The sequence below is a fragment of the Dermacentor variabilis genome, chromosome 6, assembly GCF_050947875.1.
Source record: "Dermacentor variabilis isolate Ectoservices chromosome 6, ASM5094787v1, whole genome shotgun sequence".
Classification (NCBI taxonomy): domain Eukaryota; kingdom Metazoa; phylum Arthropoda; class Arachnida; order Ixodida; family Ixodidae; genus Dermacentor; species Dermacentor variabilis.
In genome coordinates, this window is record NC_134573.1 from 5186664 (window position 1) to 5212462 (window position 25799).

At 45.7% G+C, this 25799-nt stretch overlaps 2 protein-coding genes across 7 annotated transcripts in view; one reads left to right on the forward strand and one right to left on the reverse strand.

Moving 5' to 3' along the window:
• Positions 1-19884, reverse strand: part of Sod2 (superoxide dismutase 2) — a 160643-nt gene extending 140759 nt beyond the window's left edge. The window contains exon 1 of the mRNA XM_075694707.1: positions 19744-19884. Within this exon, the coding sequence (XP_075550822.1) occupies positions 19744-19781 (38 nt within the window). The 5' untranslated portion in view covers positions 19782-19884. The remainder of the gene's footprint in view (positions 1-19743) is intronic.
• The window catches only part of fl(2)d (Pre-mRNA-splicing regulator female-lethal(2)D), a 187757-nt gene continuing 181739 nt past the window's right edge, over positions 19782-25799 (forward strand). The window contains exons 1-2 of one of the 6 annotated variants that reach the window (XM_075694705.1): positions 19782-19918; positions 21314-21363. In XM_075694705.1, coding sequence (XP_075550820.1) covers positions 21328-21363 — 36 coding nt within the window. In that variant the 5' untranslated portion in view covers positions 19782-19918; positions 21314-21327. Of the gene's footprint in view, positions 19919-20304; positions 21212-21313; positions 21364-25799 lie in introns of those variants that run through there. The other 5 variants (XM_075694701.1, XM_075694702.1, XM_075694703.1 and 2 more) reach the window with 5 other exon arrangements.

Genomic DNA, 25799 nt, shown 5'->3' on the forward strand with positions numbered 1-25799 from the left:
CAGAGGGCCAAGAACCTAACTGTGGTTTTATCACGTGCAGTTTGTTATTTACTTCTGCGCCCCACATACGTTGCCAGTGGTTTCGCAGTTTTCTTCTTAAGAAAGGCTTCAGGTCTGTGACTGGGACCGAAGCGGTAGGACTAACTGCATGCAATGAAATCGATGTGGCCATCTGGTCCGCTAGGACGTTTCTCTCGATGCCCCTATGTCCAGGCACCCAGCATATAATCACATGTTGGTTAGATATATATGCTTTACACAGTACGGAGTAGAGTTCGTTAATTACCGGATTTTTGTGGTTACAGAAAGACATCAAGGCCTTCACAACACTAAGGGAGTCCGTATATATAACTGATTTCTGGAGTTTTGATTTATTTATATGCTTTACGACCGACAGCAGTGCGTAAGCCTCAGCCGTAAAGATACTAGTTTCCGGATGCAACACGCCCGTTTCCGAGAAGGATGGACCGACGGCGGCATAAAACACCCCGTCGTGTGACTTCGATGCGTCTGTGTAGAATTCCGTGCAGGAGTGTTTATACTGGAGTTCCCGGAAATGCATTTTGATTTCAATCTCTAGAGCGTGCTTTGTAACTTGAGTGAAAGATGTGTCGCATTGTATCAGCTGCCACTCCCAAGGAGGTAGCAGCTTGGCTGGATGGATTAGGCGAAGCTCGAAGAGTGGAACATGCATTTCTTCACTAAGCTCCCTCACACGCAGCGAGAAAGGCTGTCTTACGGAGGGACGATTGCGAAAAAGTGTAGCAGATGACATGTCGTTAACGGTATTAAAACACCGGTGTTGAGGATTTGAGTGGACTTTCAGAAAATATGTTTGGCTGATGTATGTTCTCTGCAGATGGAGTGACCACTCATTTGATTCTACATATAAGCTTTGTATGGGACTCGTTCTGAAAGCGCCAGTGGCCAGTCGGATTCCTAGATGGTGGACTGGGTCTAGCATCTTTAGTGCACTCGGGGCAGCAGAGTTATATACTACAGCACCATAATCCAATCGAGACCGAATTAGGCTCTTGTATAGGTTCATTAAACACTTCCTGTCACTACCCCATGTAGTCTGGGATAGAAGTTTCATTAAGTTCATTGTTTTTAGACATTTTTCTTTCAGATATTTAACGTGTGGGATGAAAGTGAGTCTGTAGTCAAGTATAATACCCAGGAATTTGTGCTCTTTGTTGACAGGTATTTGGTATCCACACAGTTCTAAGGAAGGATTCGAAAACAAGCCTTTCTTTCTTGTAAAAAGAACACAAGAGCTTTTGTGGGGGTTGATTTTAAATCCGTTTTTGTCTGCCCACTTGGAAATCTTGTTCAAGCCCTGCTGAACCTGTCTCTCGCATACTGAGAGGTTACAGGATTTGAAGCCGATTTGAATGTCGTCAACGTAGACAGAATAAAGAATGGCAGGTGGTAGCGAAGCACGAAGCGTGTTCATCTTCACGATGAAGAGCGTACAACGCAGCACGCCTCCCTGTGGTACACCTGTTTCTTGTGTGAAAGGTCGCGACAATACGTTGCTGATTTTCACTCGGAAGATGCGATTCAACAAATAGCTTTCAATTATTTTCAGCATATTGCCACAGATGCCCATTTCCAACAAGTCTCGCACGATGCCGTAGCGCCATGCTGTGTCATATGCCCTCTCCATGTCAAGGAATATTGACATGAAAAACTGCTTATGTAGAAATGCGTCCCGAATACATCCTACAATGCGTACAAGGTGATCTGTTGTCGACCGGATTTTTCTGAAGCCACACTGATAAGGATCAAGTATATTGTTGAGTTCAAGGAAATGCATGAGTCTGCGATTAATAATTTTTTCAAAAACCTTACACAGGCAGCTTGTAAGAGCTATCGGGCGATAGCTTGCCGCCATGGATGGGTCTTTCCCCTGCTTCAAAACTGGGACCACGATTGCTTCTTTCCATGCAGTTGGAAAGTATCCCACAGCCCAAATAGTGTTGAAAATTGCGAGTAGTGTAACTTGGGTGACACTGTGTAGGTTTTTGATCATTTCATACATGATTCTGTCAGAACCCGGTACGGAGCTCTTGCATGATCTCAAGGCAGCTCTGAACTCGGCAATACCAAAAGGACAGTTGTATGGTTCATTTTTTCGACATTTTCTTATGAGTGGCTTACATTCCTCTATTTGTTTGTATTTGAGAAAGGATTCTGAATAATTTGTTGGACTTGACACGCTCTCAAAGTGCTCCCCAAGGGAGTCTGCCTGATTTTGCAGTGTGTCGCCCTGTGTATTTACCAGAGGGAGTGAGTACGTTGGTCGACCCCAATTCTATTTACTCTGTTCCAGACTTTGGCCTCATCTGTAAACGAGTTAATACTTGATAAAAAGTTCTGCCAACTTTCTCTTCTGGCCTGCCTGCGGGTTCTCCTTGCCTTGAGATTTTACTTTCTTAAAGTTGATAAGATTCTCTGCAGTGGGGGAAGCGCGTAGCAACCCCCACGCTTTGTTCTGTTTCTTACGAGCAATCCTAGAATCGTCGTTCCACCACGGGACACGCTGTCTGCATGCCAAGCCACTTCCTTCAGATATGCATTTAGATGCGGCATCTATTATGAACGCTGTAAAATACTCCACAGCCGCATCAATTTCTAAACAAGATATATCAGCCCATGAGATGGTAGTGAGAGTTCGAAATTTCTCCCAGTCGGCTGTATCTATCTTCCACCTAGGAGCTTGTGGAGGAACTTCATTTTCTTTAGATGTTCTTAGCAATACGGGGAAGTGATCACTCCCGTAAGGATTGCTCGTAACTTCCCATTCAAGTTCGGGCAGTATACAGGCAGAAACTATACTAAGATCTATTGACGAAAAGGTTCTGTTCGCAAGAGAGTAATATGTAGGCTCTTTCTTATTTAGAAGGCACGCTCCAGAAGAGAAAAGGAACTGTTCAACGAGACGACCTCGCGCATCGATACGAGAGTCTCCCCACAAGGTGCTGTGTGCATTGAAATCGCCAAGAACAACATAAGGTTCTGGCAATTAATCTATGAAGGACTGAAATTCATGTTTGCTTAGTTTGTAGTGTGGGGGTATATAAATCGAGCAAATAGTGATAAGTTTGTTTAGCAAAACAATTCGAACCGCCACTGCTTCAAGGGCCGTTCGTAGCTGTAAATGTTGACATGCTATGCTCTTTTGGATTACAATTGCAACACCTCCCAATGATGCTGCATCATCGTGATCTTTGCGAAAAGTAACATGCTGTCGGAGAAAGTTTGTGTGTTGTGATTTTAGCTGTGTTTCCTGTAGACACAGCACTTTTGGATTGTTTGTGTATAATCTCTTGCACATCATCAAAGTTCCTAAGAAGACCTCTGACATTCCATTGAATGATTTGGGTATCCATGTTGAAAGTAAATAAGTGCTGTGTGTACGGAAAGGGAGGTGATGTCTTAGGTTACAGAGCTCTTTCGAGGCCCTGTAACGGGGGTTCTGCCCTTTCTGGAGCGTTCGAGGGAGCCTCGCCGCTCCTTAGGCGTTTGGTGCCCCTTGAGGACAGGTGTAGTGTCCATTGCCTCTTGTGAGGCGCCGGACATGTGGTCTTGCGAGCGGGAAGTTACAAGAGAGAGTCCTGCCTTGGAGGGCAAGACCCCTGCGCCCACCAGCCCGGAGGTCAATGGGGCACCCTGTGGGATTTGGCTGCGCCGGCTGTTGCCAGCGCTGGAGGGGGCCGGGGGTGTTGGAGCAGCCTCAGCAACGCCCACCTTCGGGGTCGATGGTCCCCTCTGCTGTGTTGACGGAGCAGCGCTAGCTGCAACCGCCGCGGGGGCAGATGGCATAACTGCCGACTAACTGCCTGTGGGTCAGACAGCCGCCGGAGGCCATTGTGACGCTGCCCCCTTACGCGCCACATCGGCAAAGCTGCTCTTAGACAGGTATGACACCTGCCTACGTGCCTCTTTGAAAGATGTTTTCTTTGACTTTGATTGTCACAATCTCTTTTTCTCGTTTCCAGGATGGGCAGGACCGCGAGTATGCGGCATGCTCGCCCTCACAGTTGACACAATGTGGAGTGTTCTGGCACGTTTCGGAAGAATGTTCTTTGTCACAGCACATGGCACATGTCAGCCGGCCTCGACAGTTCTGTGAACTGTGGCCGAACCTTTGGCACTTAAAGCATCTAAGAGGATTGGGCACGTATGGCCTGACACGAAGTTTGATATAACCGGCCTCGATGGACTCGGGGAGGACACTTGAACCGAAAGTGAGTATCAGGTGTTTAGTCTTGATCTCTTTACCATCTCGCCTCATTCTAATTCGCTTAACATTTATGACATTCTGTTCACTGAAGCCCTCCAAGAGTTCAGCTTCGGTGAGCTCTAGCATGTCATCGTCCGAGACAACGCCGCGGGCGGTGTTCATGGTACGGTGCGGAGTTACTGTTATTTGGGTCTCCCCAAATGAGAAGTTTCGGCAGTTTCTCGTACTGCTTCTTATCGTGGAGCTCCAAGAGAAGATCACCATTGTCATTCTCGACGCCTTATATCCTGTTCCAAAAACTTCAGTTAAAGACTTCGAAACAAGGAACGATGAAATGTTACGCACTAGTTTGTCTGGGTTTTCTGAGTGAATCACATGATATCTAGGAAAGTTCTGGATTTGTCGTCCGAAAAACTGAAAGAGATCTTCGGTGCGCCTTCGTTTGTGAGGGCGATCAGGGAGTTTAGGAAAAGCGTTTTCCATAAGTACAGTAGGGTTTTCGGCTGCGATGCCGACCACCCACCATGGAGCCCAACAGGGGGATGTGACAGGAGTTCCTGCTAGAGAAACCCTGCCAACGCCAGCCGTACATCGCTGCTATAAGCAAATACAGCATAACCAAGGCTGGCTAGCTACACAAGGTTAACCCTTGCCGCCGGGAAACTAGGAAGTGAGGAGAAGTGATGAGAAGACAGGAAAGATGAAAAAGGCGAAATAGAAAGACGAAGATTGGAGAGGACTACAGGAAAAGGCGACAGCCGATTTTCCCCGGGTGGGTCAGTCCGGGGGTGCCGTCTACGTGAAGCAGAGGCCAAAGAGGTGTGTTGCCTCCGCCGGGGGGCCATAAAGGTCCGAACACCCGGCATCGGCTCAACCCCCCAGGATTCCCCTTTCCCCGGACACGGCTAAGCCGCGCACGGCTACACGCAGGAGGGTCCAACCCTCGTGTGCTCGGGTACATGGTGTCGCAACACACCAAACGCCTGCTGACGCAGACGGCCCTGCGGGGAACGATGCAGGCATGGACACTTTGTGAGCAAGAGGCAACCTTGCGCATCGCTGCGACGGATATCGCGCTGCCGCAAACGCATGCGAAAGCTGTGAGCGAAAACCGCTCTGCGACGTGCGCAGCAGGATTTTTTTCGCCCCAATCGCGCCATGTGAAACAGCCTTTAGACATACTGAGCACTAATTATCAGCTCGGCTTGACTTAATAGTTACCTTTAGTGTGCACCAAATAATGCCACATCTAGGTTCCACATTGCTGCATACTTTCCAAGGTATGTACAGTGGAATCTCGATGATACAAACCTCACGGGGCCACGAAAAATATTCGCATTAGCCGAAATTCGTATCATCGGAACAATTAAAACTAGCTAAATTAAAGAGTCGGAGGTGAACTCACTTAGGCACGCGCATGTAAAAAGCATTTATTTCTTGAAAAAAGGTCTCTAATGTCCTTCTGCTTCTTTTTCTTTGTCAGGTCACTTAGCAGACTTTGCCCAAATCCATAAAAACGCGTGCACGTGTCGGCGCTGATTTCATTCGCGGCCATAGCACGCCTCAGAACTTAGAGCGCGTGCAGCGTTTCAGCCGCCGGTGGTGATCCTTCGCCGTCGCCCACGTCTAACAAAGAAAGTGGCCCAAAGCACAGCAGCTACTCCGCCCGATGGCACGCGGAAAAGGAGGAAAAGCACAAAAGCAACAAAAGTGCCACCGCTTCAAACTCTTCGCGCCCAGTTGCGGCCTCCGCGCTGTTCGGCGCCGTGTCCGCGCCTCCGCACCAAAAGAGAAAGGGAGAAATCGCGTGACTGCGCGCTGTTCTCTTTCGCGTCCGTCTGTGCGCTGGAATCGTGCCAACTGTGGCTTCTCCTCCGCGCAGCGGCGCAACCTCCTCCCTTCCTTAGCAACCGGCGCGCCAGTGGGGGGCGCAGCTGCGCATAGCAACCATGACGCCGCACAGTAGCGGTAGAACGAGCACGCGTCGGCGGCGACAGCTGCACCGCATAGAAATGGTTGTAGTGTTTTTCTTTATTCGATGGTTTACATTTAACCCGTGGCCAGCCGGGGCAGGCCGTGCCGAGCTGCCCCGGCCACGACCTACTGAACTCCAGACCTGCACAGATCTCCCTCCTCCAGCACGCCTGGTCTAGTTCGCCCATTTTGCCGCTAGGAAAAGAACGTACGAGCAGAGTGGCGCTAGTTATAACCTGTTCGCTGTCGTCTGCTTCTGCGATCTGTTCAACGCTTGTCTTGTCACTTTGGCAGGCACAAAGCGCTTGTATTGGTGGTAAATGAATAAATTCACAAATATACACAAGAAAACATATTTGCGCATGCTTTGCGTTTGAATAGTGAAACTAGAAGAGGAGGAGGGGTGCAAGAAATGTAAACAGCGAGCATAGGTGGCAGCTGCAATGCTAGATCGACGGCATAAATTTCCCTTTCCTAGCCTCCGTAAGGGAGGGGAAAAATTGTTTAACAAGATTCATAGGATAATCTAGCTTTTTTTAGTAGCCTAATGTCGTAGGTGACATTAGGATTTACTGCTGTGTACCGTAGTGAAAGGCAGACGATCTGGTAAAGGTATAGTAGAAGTATTCACGAGTAAGTCCGATATGTGCATTGGGCTGATAGATTCTGATTCAAGGGAAGGTGAGCATATATTATATTTAATGTCGTTTGATGTCTAGCTGAGTAGAAAGCTTGCAAAAAATTAAGCGATCCCAGTGCTTTAAAACGTGCTGCACTGCAAGCCTTAAATTGTGTCACGGAACTCTTTTCAAACTGTAAAGCTAGCTTTTCTGCATGGTACGGCGGCAGCATAACGGTGGTGCTTAAGATACGTACGCAGTGAAGCTGGGTGCGTAATTCACTTTTTGAACTCAGGACGCATTCAGGGACAACTTTTAAGAGTTAAGATGAGTGGTAATCGTTCTGTCGTCGAACATTACGGTGGTTTCAAGTTTCTAAAGAGCGCAGAAGCGAATTTTACAACGTGTACAATGAAACTATTGTGTACGTTGCGAACTCTATACACAATGTGATTTATAATAATCTGCTTGAAAATGCAATAGGAGCGGTTATTTAACGCTATTTTAGAGAGCAGCGGACTACACGCTCCGACATTTTTTAGGTTCGGGCAGTCAACTTTTGGAGCCAAGTGACCGATCAAAGCCGTGTGAGATCACTATCAGTGTGTTAGCAAAAATCATCAACTAGACAAGCAGTTCGTCACAACACAACAGCTGGCGTACTAATTACAACGCCGCACAGCCGCCCTCCGCGTAGCAGACGGATGGATGGATGGATGTTATGAGCGTCCCCTTTGGAATGGGGCGGTGGGTTGCGCCACCAAGCTCTTGCTACTATGCTGTCTAATATCCTACCTAGGTTAACCAATGAAAAAAAAAAAAAAAAAAAAAACACTATGACCTACCACGTTCAAATTTTCTGATCCCCTATTGCGAACTGTGCTTTCGTGCGTCTCGGTCTTTTGTCGTTTCCCTACTTTTCTTCCACCAATCTTCCAATCGCCTCTTACTAATGCCTATTGCGGACCTGTTTGCTTTACCACTGCTCCCGCTGAACCCCCAGGGCTTCAAGGAGGCCAGTGGTGCCTAAATCGACCGCTGGGCAGACGTCTTCACATTCTAATAAAATATGCTCCGTCGTTTCCCTAGCTTTACCGCAGCAAGCACATGCTTCTTCCTTCTTATATCTCGCTTTATAGGTGCGTGTTCTAAGGCATCCCGATCTCGCCTCGAAAAGTAATGAGCTTCCCTTTTCATTTTTCATTTTCATTTTTATTTCCTTAAAGACCCCCTGTAGGGGGTTTTACATAAGGGGTGGGGTTAACGTGAAAAAGTAAAACATTTTTTTTTTCATGATGACAGGTGGGATGTAACTTTTTCTAGGAAGGTTGATGGACAGGTGATAGCTGCAATTTGATGGGGAAGGTCGTTCCAGTCGCTTGCTGTTCGGAGGAAGAATGACTTGGAAAATGTAGTCGTACGGGCGCGTTGGCGTGAGACTTTCAGCGGATGACCAATTCGGCGAGACGTGCGTGATGGCGGTGCGCAGATGTATGGCTGCTGTTTGAGCTGGGAATAATAAAATTTGTGAAATAGGCACAGGCTAGAAATACGGCGACGGAGGGAAAGACTGCATAATTGGGACTGTAGCTTGAGAGATGAAACACTAATATAGGATGAGAATGAACGGTGAATGAAACGGGCGGCTCTGTTTTGAACAGCTTCTAAGGAGTCGATGAGGTAAGCTTGCTGTGGATTCCAGATGGCGGATGCATACTCAAGTTTTGGCCTGATTAATGATTTATAAGCAAGTAGCTTTACATTTTGAGGGGCGTCGTGAAGATGACGTTTAAGAAAGCCTAGTTTTTTATTCGCAGATTATATTACCTTTGTTACGTGCTCGCGCCATGATAAGTCATTGCTGATAGTGATACCGAGGTAAGTATAGGACGGAACGAGTTCGACAGGAGAATCGGAAATCTTGTAAGTAAATAAAAGCAGGTTGTGACGACGATGGAAAGACATGAGTTTGCACTTATTGGGATTAAGCGTCATCAACCAGTGATTGCACCATGATTGAATGCGGTTAAGATTGTCCAGAAGGGATTCTTGATCAGCTGCATTAGTAATTGGGGCATAAATAACGCAATCGTCGGCGAACAGACGGACGTGGCATGATAAATTTTGTGGCAGATCATTAATATAAATTAAGAATAAGAGGGGGCCAAGGACAGTTCCCTGAGGAACGCCCGATGTTACTGGTAGACGGTTAGAAGAGTAGTTGTTAATAGTAACAGACTGTGAACGATGTGTGAGGAATTCTTTTAACCATGCAATAATTTCTCGATGCAAGTTTAGTCTGGAAAGTTTTAAGAGTAGACGTTGATGAGGTACCTTATCGAATGCTTTGGCAAAGTCTAAAAAGATGGCATCAGTTTGTAAGTTAGCATCAAGGTTGGAATGAAGATCGTGAAGAAAGATGGCAAGCTGTGTCTCACATGATAAGCCTTTTCTAAATCCATGTTGGGATGGAGTGAAAAAATTTATAGAGTCTAGATGCTGCATTATCTGGGAGTAGATGACGTGTTCCATTAGTTTACAAGGGATGCTAGTTAGGGAAATGGGGCGATAGTTGAGTGGAGAGTCTCTGTTACCTGATTTGAAAACAGGAACGACCTTCCCCATCTTCCAGTCTTCTGGGATGATACCTGTGGCGAGTGACTGAGAAAACAATAAGCATAAAAACTTGGATGAAATGTCCTTAGTGTTTTTGAGAAACTTAGTGTTAATTTCGTCCGTTCCGGCTGACGATGAAATTTTCAATTTGTCGATTGCGCACGAAATGCCATTTGGATGAAAAATTATGGCTGGCATTGCTAGTTCAGTAATGGATGGTAGTGAAAGGAATGTATCTTCAGGTTCTATCGTGAATACTGATGAAAAGGCAGTATTAAATATATCGGCACACTGAACATCACTAACAGATTCGCCGTTATCATTAGTAAGGGTGATGTCGTGCGATTCCTGGGGATTTATCACGTTCCAAAATTTTCTCGGGTTAGTTGTTATCATTTTGGGTAAGTCGTTGTGAAGAAAGAAACGTTTCGCGCTTTTCACTTCTGCTAAGTACGCGTCTTCAGCGCTGTAGTACTTTTCCCATGCAGAAGAGCTGGGTCTAAGTTTAGCTGCACGGTACAGCCGCTGCTTTTTATTTTTGAGTCTTTTGAGCGTTTTATTGAACCAAGGATTTTGGGAATCAGAGTTTATAGTGCACTTTGGAATGTATCTGCTCGTTAGATCACTAATTTTGCGTTTAAATATTGACCAGTTTTCGTCGACTGTATGCTGATGGAAGTGAAGTTCAAAAGTGGGTAAGAGGGAGTTTAGTTCATTATTTATTGCTGCGTAGTCGGCCTTATCGTAAAGCTTTATTGTTTTTTTGGACACTTTCCTTTGAACGGGAGTAATGTTAAATGAGGCGTGAATAACTTTATGGTCACTGATTTCCCTCAGGTAAGTAATAGAAGCTAAGGTCTCAGGATGACTAGTTAGAATGAGATCAAGAGTGTTTTGTGAAGTCTGGGTGATGCGAGTTGGCTCAGTTATTAGCTGTGAAAGATTAAAATTGAGACATACGTAGACAAATTCTCGAGGCTCTTGAGAAACGGTAACGTGAGGTTGGTGCCAGTTTATAGAAGGGTAGTTAAAGTCACCAAAAAGAATAATTCGTGCACTTGGATACATAGTTGTTAATTGTAGCAAAAGACTGTTAAACTCACGGGGGAAGTCAGGGCTATTATGTGGCGGTCGATAGCAGACACCAATTAGTGTTGTTATTGGCGCAGTGCGGCAAATGAGCCACATAATTTCAAGGTGAGAAGTGATGTTGACAAGCGAGAATGGTAGTTCTCGATTAATGGCGACTAAAACACCGCCACCACGAGAAGCCTCGCGGTCGTTGCGAAAGAGGCGAAAATTTGGCAGATCATTCAGAACTTCAGAATCGCTGATGTTTTCGTTGAGCCATGTTTCTGTTAGTACAAGTATGTTGCTTCCGGACGACGATACAAGGTTAGATACAAGGTCTCGTTTGGGAAGGAAGCTGCGTATATTTGTGAAAATGACGGAAAGGCAAAGGGTGGTTCGGGAGTTGGTTCTAGGATGACAGGCTGATAGAGGGCATTGTGGGGACCGGCGCCGAAAAGTTATCTGCTATGCGATTTCCTTCACTGAGTTAGTCTTTTCGTCAAAGAAGTAGCGCTTGGGCCCGATATGAAGCGTCTTATAGCGGAGTGAGAATTTATTAGTTGTTTCTTTTGCAAATGCAACCAAGTGCTTTCAAATATTTTGGACGCGGCGGGTATAATCTTCGCCTACACTGAATTTCGTTCCTTTAAATTTGGGCCCTCTAGATAGAATGGTTTCTTTTGTCTTGGATGATATGAATTTCACAATGATAGGGCGTAGATGGTTTGGGGTATGACGGCCAAGCCGGTGGGCACGCTCTATATCTTTGGGATCTAAGGCTATTTCCATGTGTTCTAAGCAATGATCAGCGATAATTTTTTGAGACTCGGCATATGTTTCACGGGGGGATGAGTCAGGCAGACCGTAGAAAATTAGATTGTTCCTGCGGGAGCGGTTTTCAGAATCGTCAAGACGAAGCTGCAAGTCTTGAACCAAAAGAGCTGTCTGGCTAACTGTTGACTGAATGATTTCAACGTCTGATGTAACTGTAGACAGATTCTGGGAACGTTCTTCGAGTTCAGTGAGGCGGGTATTGAAATCGGATATCGTTTTGTCGATTGAAAGCATACGTCCTTTTATATCTTGCAGGTCAGAGATTAGTGTTGCCTGGCCATCAGACAGCTTTTTCAATTCAGCCAGAACGACATCCAATTTTTCAGGTCCAGGGTTAGTTTCAACATCACCAGCAAGGAGTAATAAGGACCGTACATTATGACAACATTCGGCACAAATAGTGGTCAAACACTTCGGGCTCGGCAGCTGTATCAGGAAATAATTACTGGATTTCTTAGTAAATAGACTGACCGGTTCACCAACCTGCATGATGAAGAGAGTCAGATGCGATAACCGTGCCGTGGCACAGCTGCCGAGCCCACAGATTGTGCGAGGTGATTGCTGGTCTTTTATAGGTGGCTTGCCAAGTGATGTTGCTGCTGATGGTGTTTCCCAGTTGAAGTCGAGGGTCCAGTTTGTCACGTGTGGTAAATGGGCAGAGTCGGCGATGGCGCTGATGAAGCGGTGGCTGTCTTCGACAGCGCTCCAAGAAAACTCGGCTGGGGACCGGGAGGTTTCCAGGAGGGTCCGGGAGGCGTCGAAGAATACGGTAAGCAGAAGGCAAGCGGAGGCGTGAAAGGGCAACGCTTCACCAACCGGTTCACCAACCTGCATGATGAAGAGAGTCAGATGCGATAACCGTGCCGTGGCACAGCTGCCGAGCCCACAGATTGTGCGAGGTGATTGCTGGTCTTTTATAGGTGGCTTGCCAAGTGATGTTGCTGCTGATGGTGTTTCCCAGTTGAAGTCGAGGGTCCAGTTTGTCACGTGTGGTAAATGGGCAGAGTCGGCGATGGCGCTGATGAAGCGGTGGCTGTCTTCGACAGCGCTCCAAGAAAACTCGGCTGGGGACCGGGAGGTTTCCAGGAGGGTCCGGGAGGCGTCGAAGAATACGGTAAGCAGAAGGCAAGCGGAGGCGTGAAAGGGCAACGCTTCACCAACCGGTTCACCAACCTGCATGATGAAGAGAGTCAGATGCGATAACCGTGCCGTGGCACAGCTGCCGAGCCCACCTTTGGGTTATCATAAATGGTTTCTTTCCTGATTTCATTTTTTCCTCTTAAGTAGTTACTCATGGCAGGTTTCTTTTCCATTGCCGCCACCCATGAGATTAATTCGGCCTCTCTGACTTTCCGCTTGACCTTCTTTGTTGCTGTGTTACCCACCCCACAGGCCGCATATTTCCTGGTAAGCTTCCTAGTTCTTTTCCTCCACTGTGAATCAATGTTTTGCCTGTACAGATACCTGAACACTCTCCCAGCCCATTTACTTTCTTCCATATTCCTCAGCCGTTCTTCATACTCAATTTTACTGCGAGCTTCCCTCACTTCAAAACTAGTCCAGCCCATATCCCCCTGCACAGCTTCATTTGTAGTCTTCCCGTGAGCGCCCAATGCGAGGCGACCTACTGACCTTTGGTTCCCGTCGAGTCCTGATTGTACCCCTGATTTAAAGCAAACAACCGCATTTCCAAAAGTAAGTCCTGGAACCATTACCCCTTTCCACATACCTCGGAGGACCTCGTACCTATTGTATCCCCATAGCGCTCTGTGCTTCATTATGGCTGCATTTCTCTTCCCCTTGACTGTTATGGTTTTTTCCTGTGTTTCCATATATCCATTGCATTCGTTTATCCATATACTAAGGTATTTATATTCTGTTACCCGAGGTATTTCTTGGCCCTGTACCTCCACTGTCTGTTCACTGTTTTCATTGAATACCAAAACACCAGATTTTCTAACACTAAATTTCAAACCTAAATTGTTGCCTTCCTGTCCACAGATATTAGCCAGACGTTGCAAATCACTTTGCTTGTTAGCGAGCAACACAATGTCGTCCGCATAAAATAAACCTGGGAGTTGCTGCTCTATTACTGTACCTGCCTGTTTGTATGAGAGATTAAACCCGATATTAGTTCCTTCTAGCGCCCTCTCCATCCTCACCATGTAAATCATAAACAGCAGCGGGGATAAAGGGCATGTTGTAGCTTCGACGGGGCGGCCAGACGAAAGGGTTACGGCATGAGGCCTAATGGCCGGGGCGCGCAGCGCCGCAAGAAAGAGCCGGACTGCTCCAGTCGGGGACCAGACAAAGAATGAATGTTTATTTCTGAGGAGGCAACTTACAGGAGGCAACTTACAGCGTCTGGCGCTGAGTGGCGCCCTGATGTAAAGACCCAAAACCGAAACCAGAAGTTAACACAGGATACTACAGGGCACCCCTGCCTCAGTCCCTTGTTGATATGAACTTCCTCCGTGCTCCTCATCCCTTCCCATTCAACACAAACGGTATCTTCTAGGTAAATCTCTCTCAAAAGCTGTAGACAATCGTTACCTAAGCCTTCACCTTCTAGAATATCCCACGAAATGTTGCGGTCTACATTGTCGTAGGCTCCTGTAATGTCCAAAAAGGCCACATACAACGGTCTGCTTTTGATATTTCAATACACTGAGTAAGAACAAACAAGTTATCATCCATACGCCTACCTATTCTAAAGCCATTCTGAAGCTCTCCCAAAATGCTATTATTCTCTGCCCATGCTTGAAGCTTTAATTTGATTGCCTGCATTGCTAGCCTGTATGTTACCGATGTAATGGTCAACGGTCTATACGAGTGAATTCTGTCTTTCTCCCCCTTACCTTTATAAATTAAATTCATTCTACTTTGTCGCCAACTGTCTGGTATTCGTCTATCTTTTAAAGTTTTTTCCACTGCTTTCACCAGAGCTTCCTTACTTTTTGGTCCCAGTTCATTTATCAGCCTAACGGGAACCTCGTCTAGCCCTGTGGCTGTGCGCTTAGGAATTTTCTCTTCCGCTTTCTTCCAGTCTGAATTTGTCAGCATCAGCTCCTTTTCCACTTGGGTCTCTTTCATGCTCTTTTTTTCTTCAAATACAACCTCGTCCTTGCCTTGGAAAGATAAGCTGTTACTTTTTGGATGTAATTTATTGCCGCTTCTCCTTCCAGTCTGTTTTCATCTTCGAATAGGATATGTTGTTGTATTATTCCATAAATACTTTGTTTAGCGCAAAACAACGGACACAAGAAAAGGCGACAGGACAAGGCCGTCTGTCACAATGATTCATTTTCTACAAAAAGAGCACGTAAAAGGCTGTTTTGGTTTTATTATTACGCAAAAACATGTTTTGTTTAACTATGAGAACTTGTTATTGAGTGTATGATTATATGTTACGTAAAATGTGTCAACAGGCCGCTAGAGTTGGAGGACAGACGACAAGGTTCGCGCTCGCTTTGTCTGTTCTTGCTTTTCTTCGCTTGGTCATGCATTGTAGGTGAGTAAAGATGTAATATGCGTGAATGGAAACATTTTATGAAGATTTTACTTTGAGAACGCATTATTTGTGTAGCCAAATCCACATTTTAGACGAGGCCTCTTACAACACCAGCCAACACGAGCCTCGCAGACACATATACCGTCATTCCCATGACGGCACGGTGCCCCCTTAAGAAACTCTCATAGACGGTGGCGCTATATTTCCCTCTAGGTGTTATAGTGAGAAACTCTATGCTGGATGCCAGTGGGCTGCCAGAACTCCGAAAATCGAAGAGGCCCACTAGGAAAACCTATGGTGCTCGTAATGTGCACATTGCAATTTTCAGTTGTATTGGTCTTCTCATGCCTTTGCTCCATCTGTCTGTTCCTTCTCGTGTCAACACCACAGTGTTAGAAATACCCTGGACAAGATGAAACCCGTTCGCCCTTCAGCTATCATAAATTTCGCCCCTACTGCTACGCCATATTGCCAGTTTTAATTAAAAAATTAAATTATGAGGTTTTACGAGCCGAAACTGATTGAGAGGCACGCCGTAGTGGAGGACTCTGGAAAGTTGGACCACGTGCGGTTCCATGCACCTATAGGCCTCGAGATGTGGCTACGCGGCGCCGCTGTACATGCAGCGCCACGTGCCCCCCTCCGCGGAGATTTCAGGTTGGGGGCACGACTGTTTACGGCCGCGCGCTGTGTGGAGATGGCGTTAACGAGTGATCGGCCTGTGTTGTTTTGCGGTTTTCGAAAAATAGAAAATATCGATCGCTACTTCAAGAAGAGCTGCTTACGCATGGGTGCGAAGTTGTACTATAGCAGGCACGTTTATGCAGTAAGAGAAGAATCGGTGAACGCAAGAGGCCCGTCGGACATCGTCGGCAAATGTGTCACCCAGATGAAAAGCGTGGAGTACGATGTGCGTCTGGAGGTGAGCCAATCCTTTCTATTAAAAAAAAGAAAAAAAAAAAAGAAAAAAAGAAAAAAAAGAAAGAAGTGCCTCAATATCGCTAACCACTTCATTTCTTTTTCTTTTTTAGTTGTCAGAAAATTGCAGAAATATCTTGCACGCAAGCTCTACATGCAAAGCTGGCTGCATAGGCTGGTGCAAGCACGCCGCGGCCGTGGCGATATTCGTAAATGAATACGAATATACATCGTGCACGGATGTTCCATGCGCATGGAAGAAATCGTCATCGCGTCCCAACGTCGATGTCGAAAAATCAATCAAGGAACTTTTTTCCCGTACGAGAAGTTCGTTTTTTACTTTGTGTGTGTGATGCGACTTTGCCGCTGATTGATGCATATATTTTGCAGGTCGACCTTCGCGGAAACAGATTCTGCAGATGGTGAGCCCTGCGGCTCTTTTCTCGCAGTTTGCAGGTGTAAATTGTGCCATTAAGGAGCTTGAGGAGCGCGGGGACATGATCCAGGTGTCGGCGACGGCACATCTAGCAGACGCAGATGACAGCTTCGACCGAGAGTTGCTAAAAAAAATACTAGATGAGGAGGGCAGCATACACAGTGCGCTAAGGGTTACTTCGACCTCTCCTTTTATTCTGAAAACTGAAAACATGGTCTCAAAGGTGTCTATCCCTGAAAAAGATTTCTACAAACAATCCGTCAAAAAAAAAAAAAAAAAACATTGACCAAATATTAGAGATTGCCGAAATCACCAAGGGCCAGGCTGCCGTGGGGAGGTTTGATAATTTTTTATTTACACTTCTAATTTTAAATACATGTGACTTGTTTTAACTGAGACATGTTTTCTTCCAGATGGCACAAAACGCTGCATCCGCCTAACAAGTTTCAGTGCCCACAAGGTGAAGACAAGGAGAAGTAATTTTGATCGTCTGGCCGAAGCACTAGCTGCACCGAAATATTTTTCTACAGCTGCAACTTCAGATAGCAAGAATCAAAATAAGCTGCATGGGCACCATGATTAGCCTTCCTGCCATTTCTTCTTCAATTCTCTCTCAGTGTGTGCAGAACATGCACTTGTGCAAAAGATAGCAAATTGTACTCTGCACCAGTGTCTGCTAAATTGAAGCATCGTATCAGCAGCCTTTTTATTGTAGTGCAGGCAATTATGAGTATTTTCTGCATGCAGGAAAGAACACCGAAGAAATAGCAAGAGAGGAACTCGAGGTTTCTATGGGGCTTCGCATACAGAAGGTATCAAATCTGTATAATTTCCATCATTGCATGGAAACAACATAATATGTTTTGTTGCAGATTGGACTTGTCATGTCAGAGAAGCAACCGTGGTTGTGCTGCAGCCCAGATGGCATCATAGATTTCGGCGACTCGATTCATTTATTGGAGATCAAGTGTCCATTTTCACTACGGGACAGCCCACTTATTGATTCTGTGAATGGAATTAGCTTTGTCCCTTACATCCATTATGTTAATGGGCAACTTACTCTAAAGAGCACTCATTCGTATTTCACACAGGTGCAGCTCATGTTGTACCTATTAATGCTCAACCACGCTTTCTCTTTCGTTTACTCGAGCAACCAGAGTGATAGTTCACGTCAACCGTGATGACGGCTTCCTCGCTGAATATATTCCTAAGATGGAATATTTCTACTTCACATATTTTTTGAAGTGCCTCGCTCAGTGTTATCACTCTGCTCTCCGCTAAAAGTGTAGCTCGGCAAGTAGACATGCACAAACCTCATCAAATGCTTCATTAGAGACAAGTGCTCATATTTATGTGCATGTATATTCCACACAAAAAAATTTTTTTTTACAAAGCTAGTGTAGAAGTGCTCATACATGTGCTTTTGTCACTGCTTCAGGAATGAGCCTAGTGAGCGAACAGTTGTCTTGTTGCACATGCTCAGTGCTGATAGCTGCGGTATTTATGTTCTGTGTCTGTCCGAAAATAATGCAGTTGTGAGTAAGCGCTCGTGTGTCTCCATTTCACTGTGTCTTTGCCAATTGTGCGTGCTAAATATTTCACTAATGTTGAATTCCAATGGCAGATCCAGATCAAGTTTTTCTGCTCTGTATGGAGCAATCCTATTCCAATGGCAGAATGGGAGCGTGAGCTGTGTGTTCCAATGGCAGATTGGGACCAGCCGCTGATCCCGGATTGCTCCGTGGAGCAAAAATATTTGCTCCGCCGAAATCGGCAGATTTGACCGGAAGTCCTCGTGACGTATTTCCTTCACCCGCCTCTGCTTCCTGTCACGGTCGCCTGTTTCCGGTCGCGGGCAGCTATGGACATGGGGAAACGTGGATGCCGCTTCGCGCCGTGCGATTTTGTTCGCGCTCCTATACAGCTCCGACTCAGACAGTACGATTTCAAAGTCGAGTGATGATTCTTCTGACACGGACAGTGAAATGGGGTGGTGGGTTGCACTTCCAAGCGCTTGTTCCTCTCTCTATTCTTGCGCCCTCTCACTTGATTTTCCTGTACTAAGTGCCCCCGCGGGAGCGCACGCATTCCCTTCGCAGATATGGTATGAGCAGATGAGAGCGATCTCAGTCGGAGTGACGCACTCCGTTCGTGATCCGGCCGAGCGCTCGCGATCTACCATTGGAATTCAACATAAAAAATATCTGTATGAGTTGCACACAAGGCCATTGGTAGTTTGCTAGTGATCTGCCTAGTGTTGCCTACAGGCTATAGTTGACTTTTTTTTTCCTTTCCATTAAATATTCTTGTGCTTTGTCTGCAAGCGTGAGTGCAAAGACAATAAATGTGAAACAAGCTTGGTGTTATTACAACAGAGTGCAAATTATGCAGCTTGCATTCACTGAGTTCCACTTCAGCCAAATCATATCAAAAGGAACCTCATTAAAAGTACTGTACACAGCACCATGTGCACTATGTCAAGTCAAATTTTGTTATTTTACACACAAAATAGATTAACATGTTGCAGCTGCTTTTTTTAACTTTTCAACTCTAAAGCATGATTATTGAAGCTCTGTTTGAGCTTTGAGACACCATGGTAGAGGGCTTTGCATTAGTTTTCACTGCCTGGGTCTTCTAATGTAATTAAATTCACATACACAGGTCTTCTGCATTTCTGCCCAAGGCTATACAGCTTGTTCCATTGTTAATACCAAGGTGAAAATCCTCAAACAACACAGTTCCTATAAAATCTGTACACAAGAAGAATGATGGGCCTAGCTCTCACAATTAAGTACTCCTTGCAATGCACGCCTGAGGTCACATGCAATGGTTCCCTACATGATAAATGCTGGTAAAACGACTAATGCTGTCCTGAATTACCTGCAAATGCATATAATACAACAGTGAAGGTGAACCTTTTCACGCCAGTTTCAATTTGAAGGAGTAAATCTTCGTGAATTTCTTAATGTATTTGATCGGCGCCAATTTTCCAGCAGTGTTCCTGTAGCTGTTGTGACAGCCATAAACGCAGCAATACGGCGAATTGTCTTTCCTGGACCCGGTTTTCACAACCACGCGACGAGGCGCCATGCTCCCCTACGTTGTCAACGCGTCGACTTCGCCTTCACCCCCAACCTATAATCGCCGTCACCCGCGACAGAAGGCGCTACGTGCGCGGCTTGAAGCTGCAGTGCACGAGCCCTATAAGTACACGGGTGTTTACGCATTTCGCCCCCATCGACATGGGGCCGCCGTGGCAGGTTTAGATACCGCGAACTCGTGCGCCATCGGGAAATTTCCTCGTCTTCAACATATTCCGCGTTCCAATACTGCTGGTACACGTTCTTGAGAGCAAAATTATGCACACACGTAAACAACGTCCGCAGTATGTTTGTTCGGCTGTTCGTTAAGGAACCCTCGTGCAGGGGCAAGACGACAGTCAGCCAAGCGGCATTTTAGGGGATGCTGCTCCACCTCGGCTAATGTAATGAAACGGTATGTCGACAACGCTTACCTTCGCAAAACAAGGTTTGCGTTGCGGGCTCCAAACATATTTCTGGTGTGCGCCAAGGGCGTAGTAGCCAATCGGTACAAGATGTAGCACCTATAAAACTTGTAACGGGCTGAGGATTACCGTCTTCACTGGACCGATGGGACGGATGGGACCGACGCCGGTGGATGGATGGAAGGTAGGAACGTCCCCTTTGAAACTGGGTGATGGCAGTTGCCACCATGCTAAGCTTTCTATTTTGCCTTTTATTTTTATTTACCTGTGCTGTGCGTTATTAAAATTCTCGATTTTCTTTAAATACGTCTTCCTACCCTTTTAACCTTATGTCAACTCTATGCTTTCGAGCCACCAATCCTCCAATCGCCTTTTGCTAATTTCCACCGCATATTTATTTACATGACTATTATCGCTGAACCCTAGGGCCGGAAGACTGATGCACAGCGTACCGGCAGTTTCGGTATCGTGTAAACAAGAGCGTTTTCTCCGAACAAAGAAAAAAAAATAACACTGACTGACAACTCAAACTTTTGCGATGCAATTTCGTTCATCTCGATTCCGCCGTCCAGCAGCAGTCAACAGGGAAAGTCTCGGGATATGCAGGGAACATTTGGGGAAATCTCTCTTTCTCTTCGCCTTCCAGCAACACTGAAGATGGTAGTAATGGCGGCGTGCAATTGTGTTTCGTCGAATGGGACAGTGCAAGCGCACTGCAGTTAGCGCAAACATCGTGCCCAGAGCCAAGGGCCCGAGTGAGTCCACTTCAAGCGGAGCAACGGTTTCGGCAGCTCCGTCGGTAGCTACTCCGTCCTGGACAAGTACTACCACGTTTGACTCGTTTCCGAAGCGTTTACTAAGCCTAAAAAGAGGTTTGGCTCGGCAGTTTGTTTTGGACCTTCATGTCGAACTTGTCAATCGCTTTGATCTGTCGGAGGTGAAATAACGTTTTCTGCGTTCATCTGGAACGCTTTATGCGGCCCGCGGGTCTCCGGCAGCCCCCCCCCTCCCCCCCTTCCCGAACATCGGCTCGCGACAAGTGGCCGCGCTTAATGCGTCGTCGACAGCCCGACTGCGAGTCGTCCATGCAAGCACCCCTGCAGCTTCTCGTGGATCGCATGCCTTCCGACCACGGTTGCCAAGGATACTGCCATCGGACATACGCTTATCCCCCACAGGACTGACTCTCATAAGCTTGACTTTTACGCCAAGTGGCAGGCGCAGGGCAGGCCGAAAACTTTCTTGGAGCTGAACTGCAGTGACGCTTGTTTGCCCTATATAAGTTCCGTTAGCACATTGTCGGCGCGTTGCATTTATCGCGAGATTATGTAGTGAAACATGTTTGACTCCGAAAAGCCCTTGCTTGCGACTTGACCGAACCTCTGTGCTGTGTAAGCTGTAAGTTTCTGCCAAGCAAAGTTGTCACGCGTTGGTTTTCCTGTGGCAGAATGAATGCTTCGCCAGGGTTGCATTTTATGTGAGTGTTTGGCATTAAATGTGTGACACCATGGGCAGTTTCGATCGGTTGAAGCATGCGCACCAGCATGTGGGCATTACACTTCGTTTTGTTGTTTTGCAGAGGACTAAGTGAGCATGGTAGGTTCGGAAACACAGCCGCCTCCGCAGCGGGTAAGTTGTACTTCTGCTCTTTTTGAGAGTTGGTTCCTGATGGCTTCATGCTTATCATTCTCATGGCCCGAATTTAGGTGGTGACGTCGAGTGCGAAAATCTCGAGACCATGGGAGTAGTGGTCAAAATGCACTGCTGTTCCTGATGGTAGCGTGCCAGCATTTGAGACTGTCCTTCATTTTCACCTGCCAGCGTGTTTTAACCTCGCGCAGGTGTGACAGAAATCTTCACAAGACTACACCAATGAGCATGCTATGGTGGTGGTCTATACTGATCTAAACGGAGGATGAAGCACCACATAAATCGGCTTCGTGCGCGCATCAGATAAGGCCATTGAATAATGTCAATGCGACTACCTTTACCAATTTTGATAAACACTTGCCAGCATGCAAAACAATTGTTTTCAGCGTCTTGTTCTCTGGCAAAATGACCTTGATCCTGTGCCATGTGATTGGCTGACTGCTCTTGCAAATATGGGTATATTGGGAAAAGCCACCAACCAATATCATGTGTCCAGGAAGATGTGTTCAAAAAAGAAAAAGGCAGTTGTTGGTGGAGAGAAAAAAGAAGAAACTGCGAATCTTGAGAAAAATCGTCATGCGAGCCTCATCTGTTCCTTGATAGCATTGAGCGATGCTTGCACAGCAGCTGTGTAAAGGAGCACCTTGCACTCTCACCATTATTCTTGAGCACAAGTGGTTGAATTTGGCACGTAGGCGCGAAAAGAAAAAAGATGTACACAGATTTGGAATGCAGGCTGCTAGAGCTAGCACGTTGATGCAGTTTGTCCTGTGCTCTCGACAGCTCACCTTCTGTGGCTGGTCCTTGTGCAGTTCTGGAAGGGAATTTTTGAAATGGTTTGAGTGCTTGATGCACTGGCTTTTTCTTTCATTTATTTATACTCTCAAGGCCCAAGGGCATTATAGAGGGGAGTGGTAGGATTGAGATAAACATCGAAATTGCTGGTTATGCAATATTAGCTAATTATTCACAACTAATGATGTCTTGCATGATGTTCTTGGTTGCACATGAAAATTCCTGGTTATACAAGGTTAGGTAATGATTCAGGAAACCTAGCAACATCTCATCTAGAGAAATTTATCCGGGAAGGTGGTTCCAGTCTTCCCAAGTCCCGTGGCTAAATGACTATTATAGAGGCAAGTTTTGGTGCCACAGGTGTTGATACCGACTTTATTACTGCAGTCAACGTGTGAACAAATAAAAGTGGGTAGGGAAAGTAGGTCAAATCAGAGCTGCAGGATATGGTAATAGATTTTTCAAGTCAGATGTTTTACAGTGCGATGCAAGTCATGGCAGTGCAAGGGAATTTTTGATAAACATGACACTTGTGCCATTAGAGGGTTTTAGTTGAGCGTGTTTACGCTCCGCTAAGCGGAGCGGAAGCGCGAATATGCATGCGCCGTCCGCTTAGTCGTTAGCGGGCTAGCGGAGCAAGGAACACGGTACCACCGAGAAACTGCCTGAGCGGAGCGTGCAGCGCAGCGCTTTGGCTAGTGTTGGCGTCAGAAAAGATTGGATTGGATGCAGAAAGTAAGCGCACTGGCTATCACGTGACGTTCCCCGAGATGGCACTTTATATTCCATTAGGTAAAATGGCCCGATAATGCATTACAAGCGCACGTCTAGATACTTCATGGAGAAATAAGTTATATATACATATATATACGTTTTACTGTATAAAACTGATCAATGGGTGTTTTTATTTTCTTTAATTTCCCTGAATTTGGCCAGATGGCGCTGCAACTACGAAAGGTCCGCTCCGCTAAACGTATAACTAAAACGTGAAAATCGCCCGCCGCTCCGCTTCGGCTTAGCGGGGCCACTCGGAGCGGAGCGTACTGTAATGGGGACGCTCAACTAAAACACTCTATTATAGTTGTTAGTAAAAATCTGGCAGAGTTGTTCTGAACAAGTGCAATTGCTCCATTAACAAGCTTACTAGTAAATGGTGGATCATATATGGAGGCCTCACATTTGAGTTTACTTCTGACAAGAGTTTTGTAGAGGAGTAATTTGCGAAAAGGGGCTGAAGAGAAATTACGGCAAAGGTAACCTAGTATGTGGTTAACATAGTTAACAATACTGGTGATATGTAATGTCCATTAAAGATCTGAGGTTATGTGAACACCAAGATAGCAATAAGAAGAAACAGGTTCCAGAATCATGTTGGAAAGATAGCAGGGAGAAGTAGTGACAGTTCGAGTTAAACAAAATATTTTGCACTTAATAGGATTGAGTTCCATGAGCCACTTGTTACACCAATCAGATACGGCATCTAGATAGCTTTGTAAGGTGGTAGCGTTGTCATTGTTAATTTCACTGAATATAACACAATCGTCGACAAATAGATGAATATTAGAAGATGTGGAATTTGGTAGGACATTAATGTGTGTTAAGAACAGCAAAGGGCCTATAACAGACCCCTGCGATACTCCAGAGTGAACAGGCTTGCTGGAAGATTTTGTGCCATTGCATGCAACAAACTAAGTACAGTTGGTAAGGAAGTACTCGAGCCAAGTAATGAGATGAGCATCTATATTTAATTTGCTTATCTTGAAAAGTAGTAGTTTATGACACACTTTATCAAAGGCATTCGAGTAATCAAGAAAAATGCTGTCAGCATTTCTTATTGATGTCTGGTGTGTGCAATTCACAGGCAGAATAAAGGCCAGCTAGAAAAGATGCACCCTTGCAGTGTGGGAAAAGCACTGTCCTTTTTTATTATCGTTGGCTTGTGCGAAGCATAAAAGCCTGTTTGATATATAAACAAAGGGTTGGCACAGTGGTATCGGTACTGTGTGATACTGGGGCTACACAAAATATTTCTTAAATACCTTTCATTATAATGCTCGATGGAATCGGCATCCTAATCCAATGCTTCCTTACTAGATGCCTGCCACCTTGCTGGTTTTTCAATTTGAGTGGAGGTTCCTGTGGTTCACAGTAGTTGCAGAGAGACAGTGTTCGCAGCATCCAGTACTTCCTATTGCGGCAGACTACAAGGTTGGTGCGTGCTCCTGCCTGCGAAATTGCAACAGACGCCTTTTCAGAGGAATATGATTTAAGTTTGGAGTGGCCTCCAGTGGGGGGGGGGTGGAGAGGAGGAGGAAAGGGGCTGGAATCAGCTGCCCAGCTAATTTGGCAGGCATCTAGCAAAGCAGGAATTGCCTAAACAAATGCGAGCCATGCATTGAGAACTAAATATTTATTGGAGAATGCTTATTTCACTATGGGAGAAAGGTGGCTTCACGGTGCACTTTCTTTTTCGAGCGGCAGTGAAGTAACGCTAAGTCGCGTGCCTTGGAAGTGTTGCACCAGCTGTGAAAATGTGGCACATGACACACACTTCTGAAGCAGTGCCGTGTTCGTTCATTATGGCTAGACTTAACAAGGCACAGTAGGCTAGTAAGACAGATAGGTGAACTCGCAACTGATTTTAGTGACAGCGTGTGCCTTATGTACAGAGCTCAAAACATTACAATGCTTACTTCCCCCATCAACTTCAGTGCTTAATGTGTTTTAGTAAGATCTTAATATGTTTGAATTTTTTTTCTTTTGATGTGTGCTGTGTTGGCAAATTCTATTTTTTCTTACCGAAAGTAAAAGCTATCGACTTGCACATCTATCAGCGGAGTACAAAGACCTTGCTAATCTCTCGATATGAAAGCACTTGCATATCGGGAACGCGTGGCTCAGTCAAGCTGCAGCTTGATGGTCCATGACTAACATGCTATTGTCGTTCGAACTCTGCGCATACAGAGCCACGTGTTTACCTGTGTTGTGTTTTAAAAGCACCAGTGTTGTGGATATCTTTCCCTTTCTTCCATTATTTCCAGAAACCAACACTTGCATCGTCTCTTACTTCATCAACCTCAAAGCAGCACTAAATAAGAAATGCAGTGGTCACAATGTTTCCATCACTTTAATAGCTTTTCATACAGGCTGCTTGACACTAGTACAAAACATTCAGCAACAGCAGTTGTGTACAACAAATCAACAAGAACAGTTTCAACATACCATACAGCAAATCTTTAAACAAATATTTAAACTTTCTATCTATCAGTTTCTAACTATCAGTTTCGATTGATGAAGTATTCTTGAAGACCTCTACTATAGTTGATTTCATGGTGTAGGTTGACTATAAAAGAAAATTAAGGTCAAAATATTGTTATGGCACAAAAGAAATGGGGTTTATTTAATAGGCTTCAAGGTGAGCCTCAGACAGTCCTTCTTCATTCTCTGTGCTCACTCTTCCACTTGTGCAGCTACATTTACTGTAACGTTTCTCCCCTCTGGATAAAGCCAGCTGGGCGAGTTAGTCACATTCTCGGAGTGAAGGGCATCAGACGAGCAACATGTATAGCTTCATTCATGGCGGAGCGTTGTCCAGTTGCGGTGAGACTCGCCAGCCGACA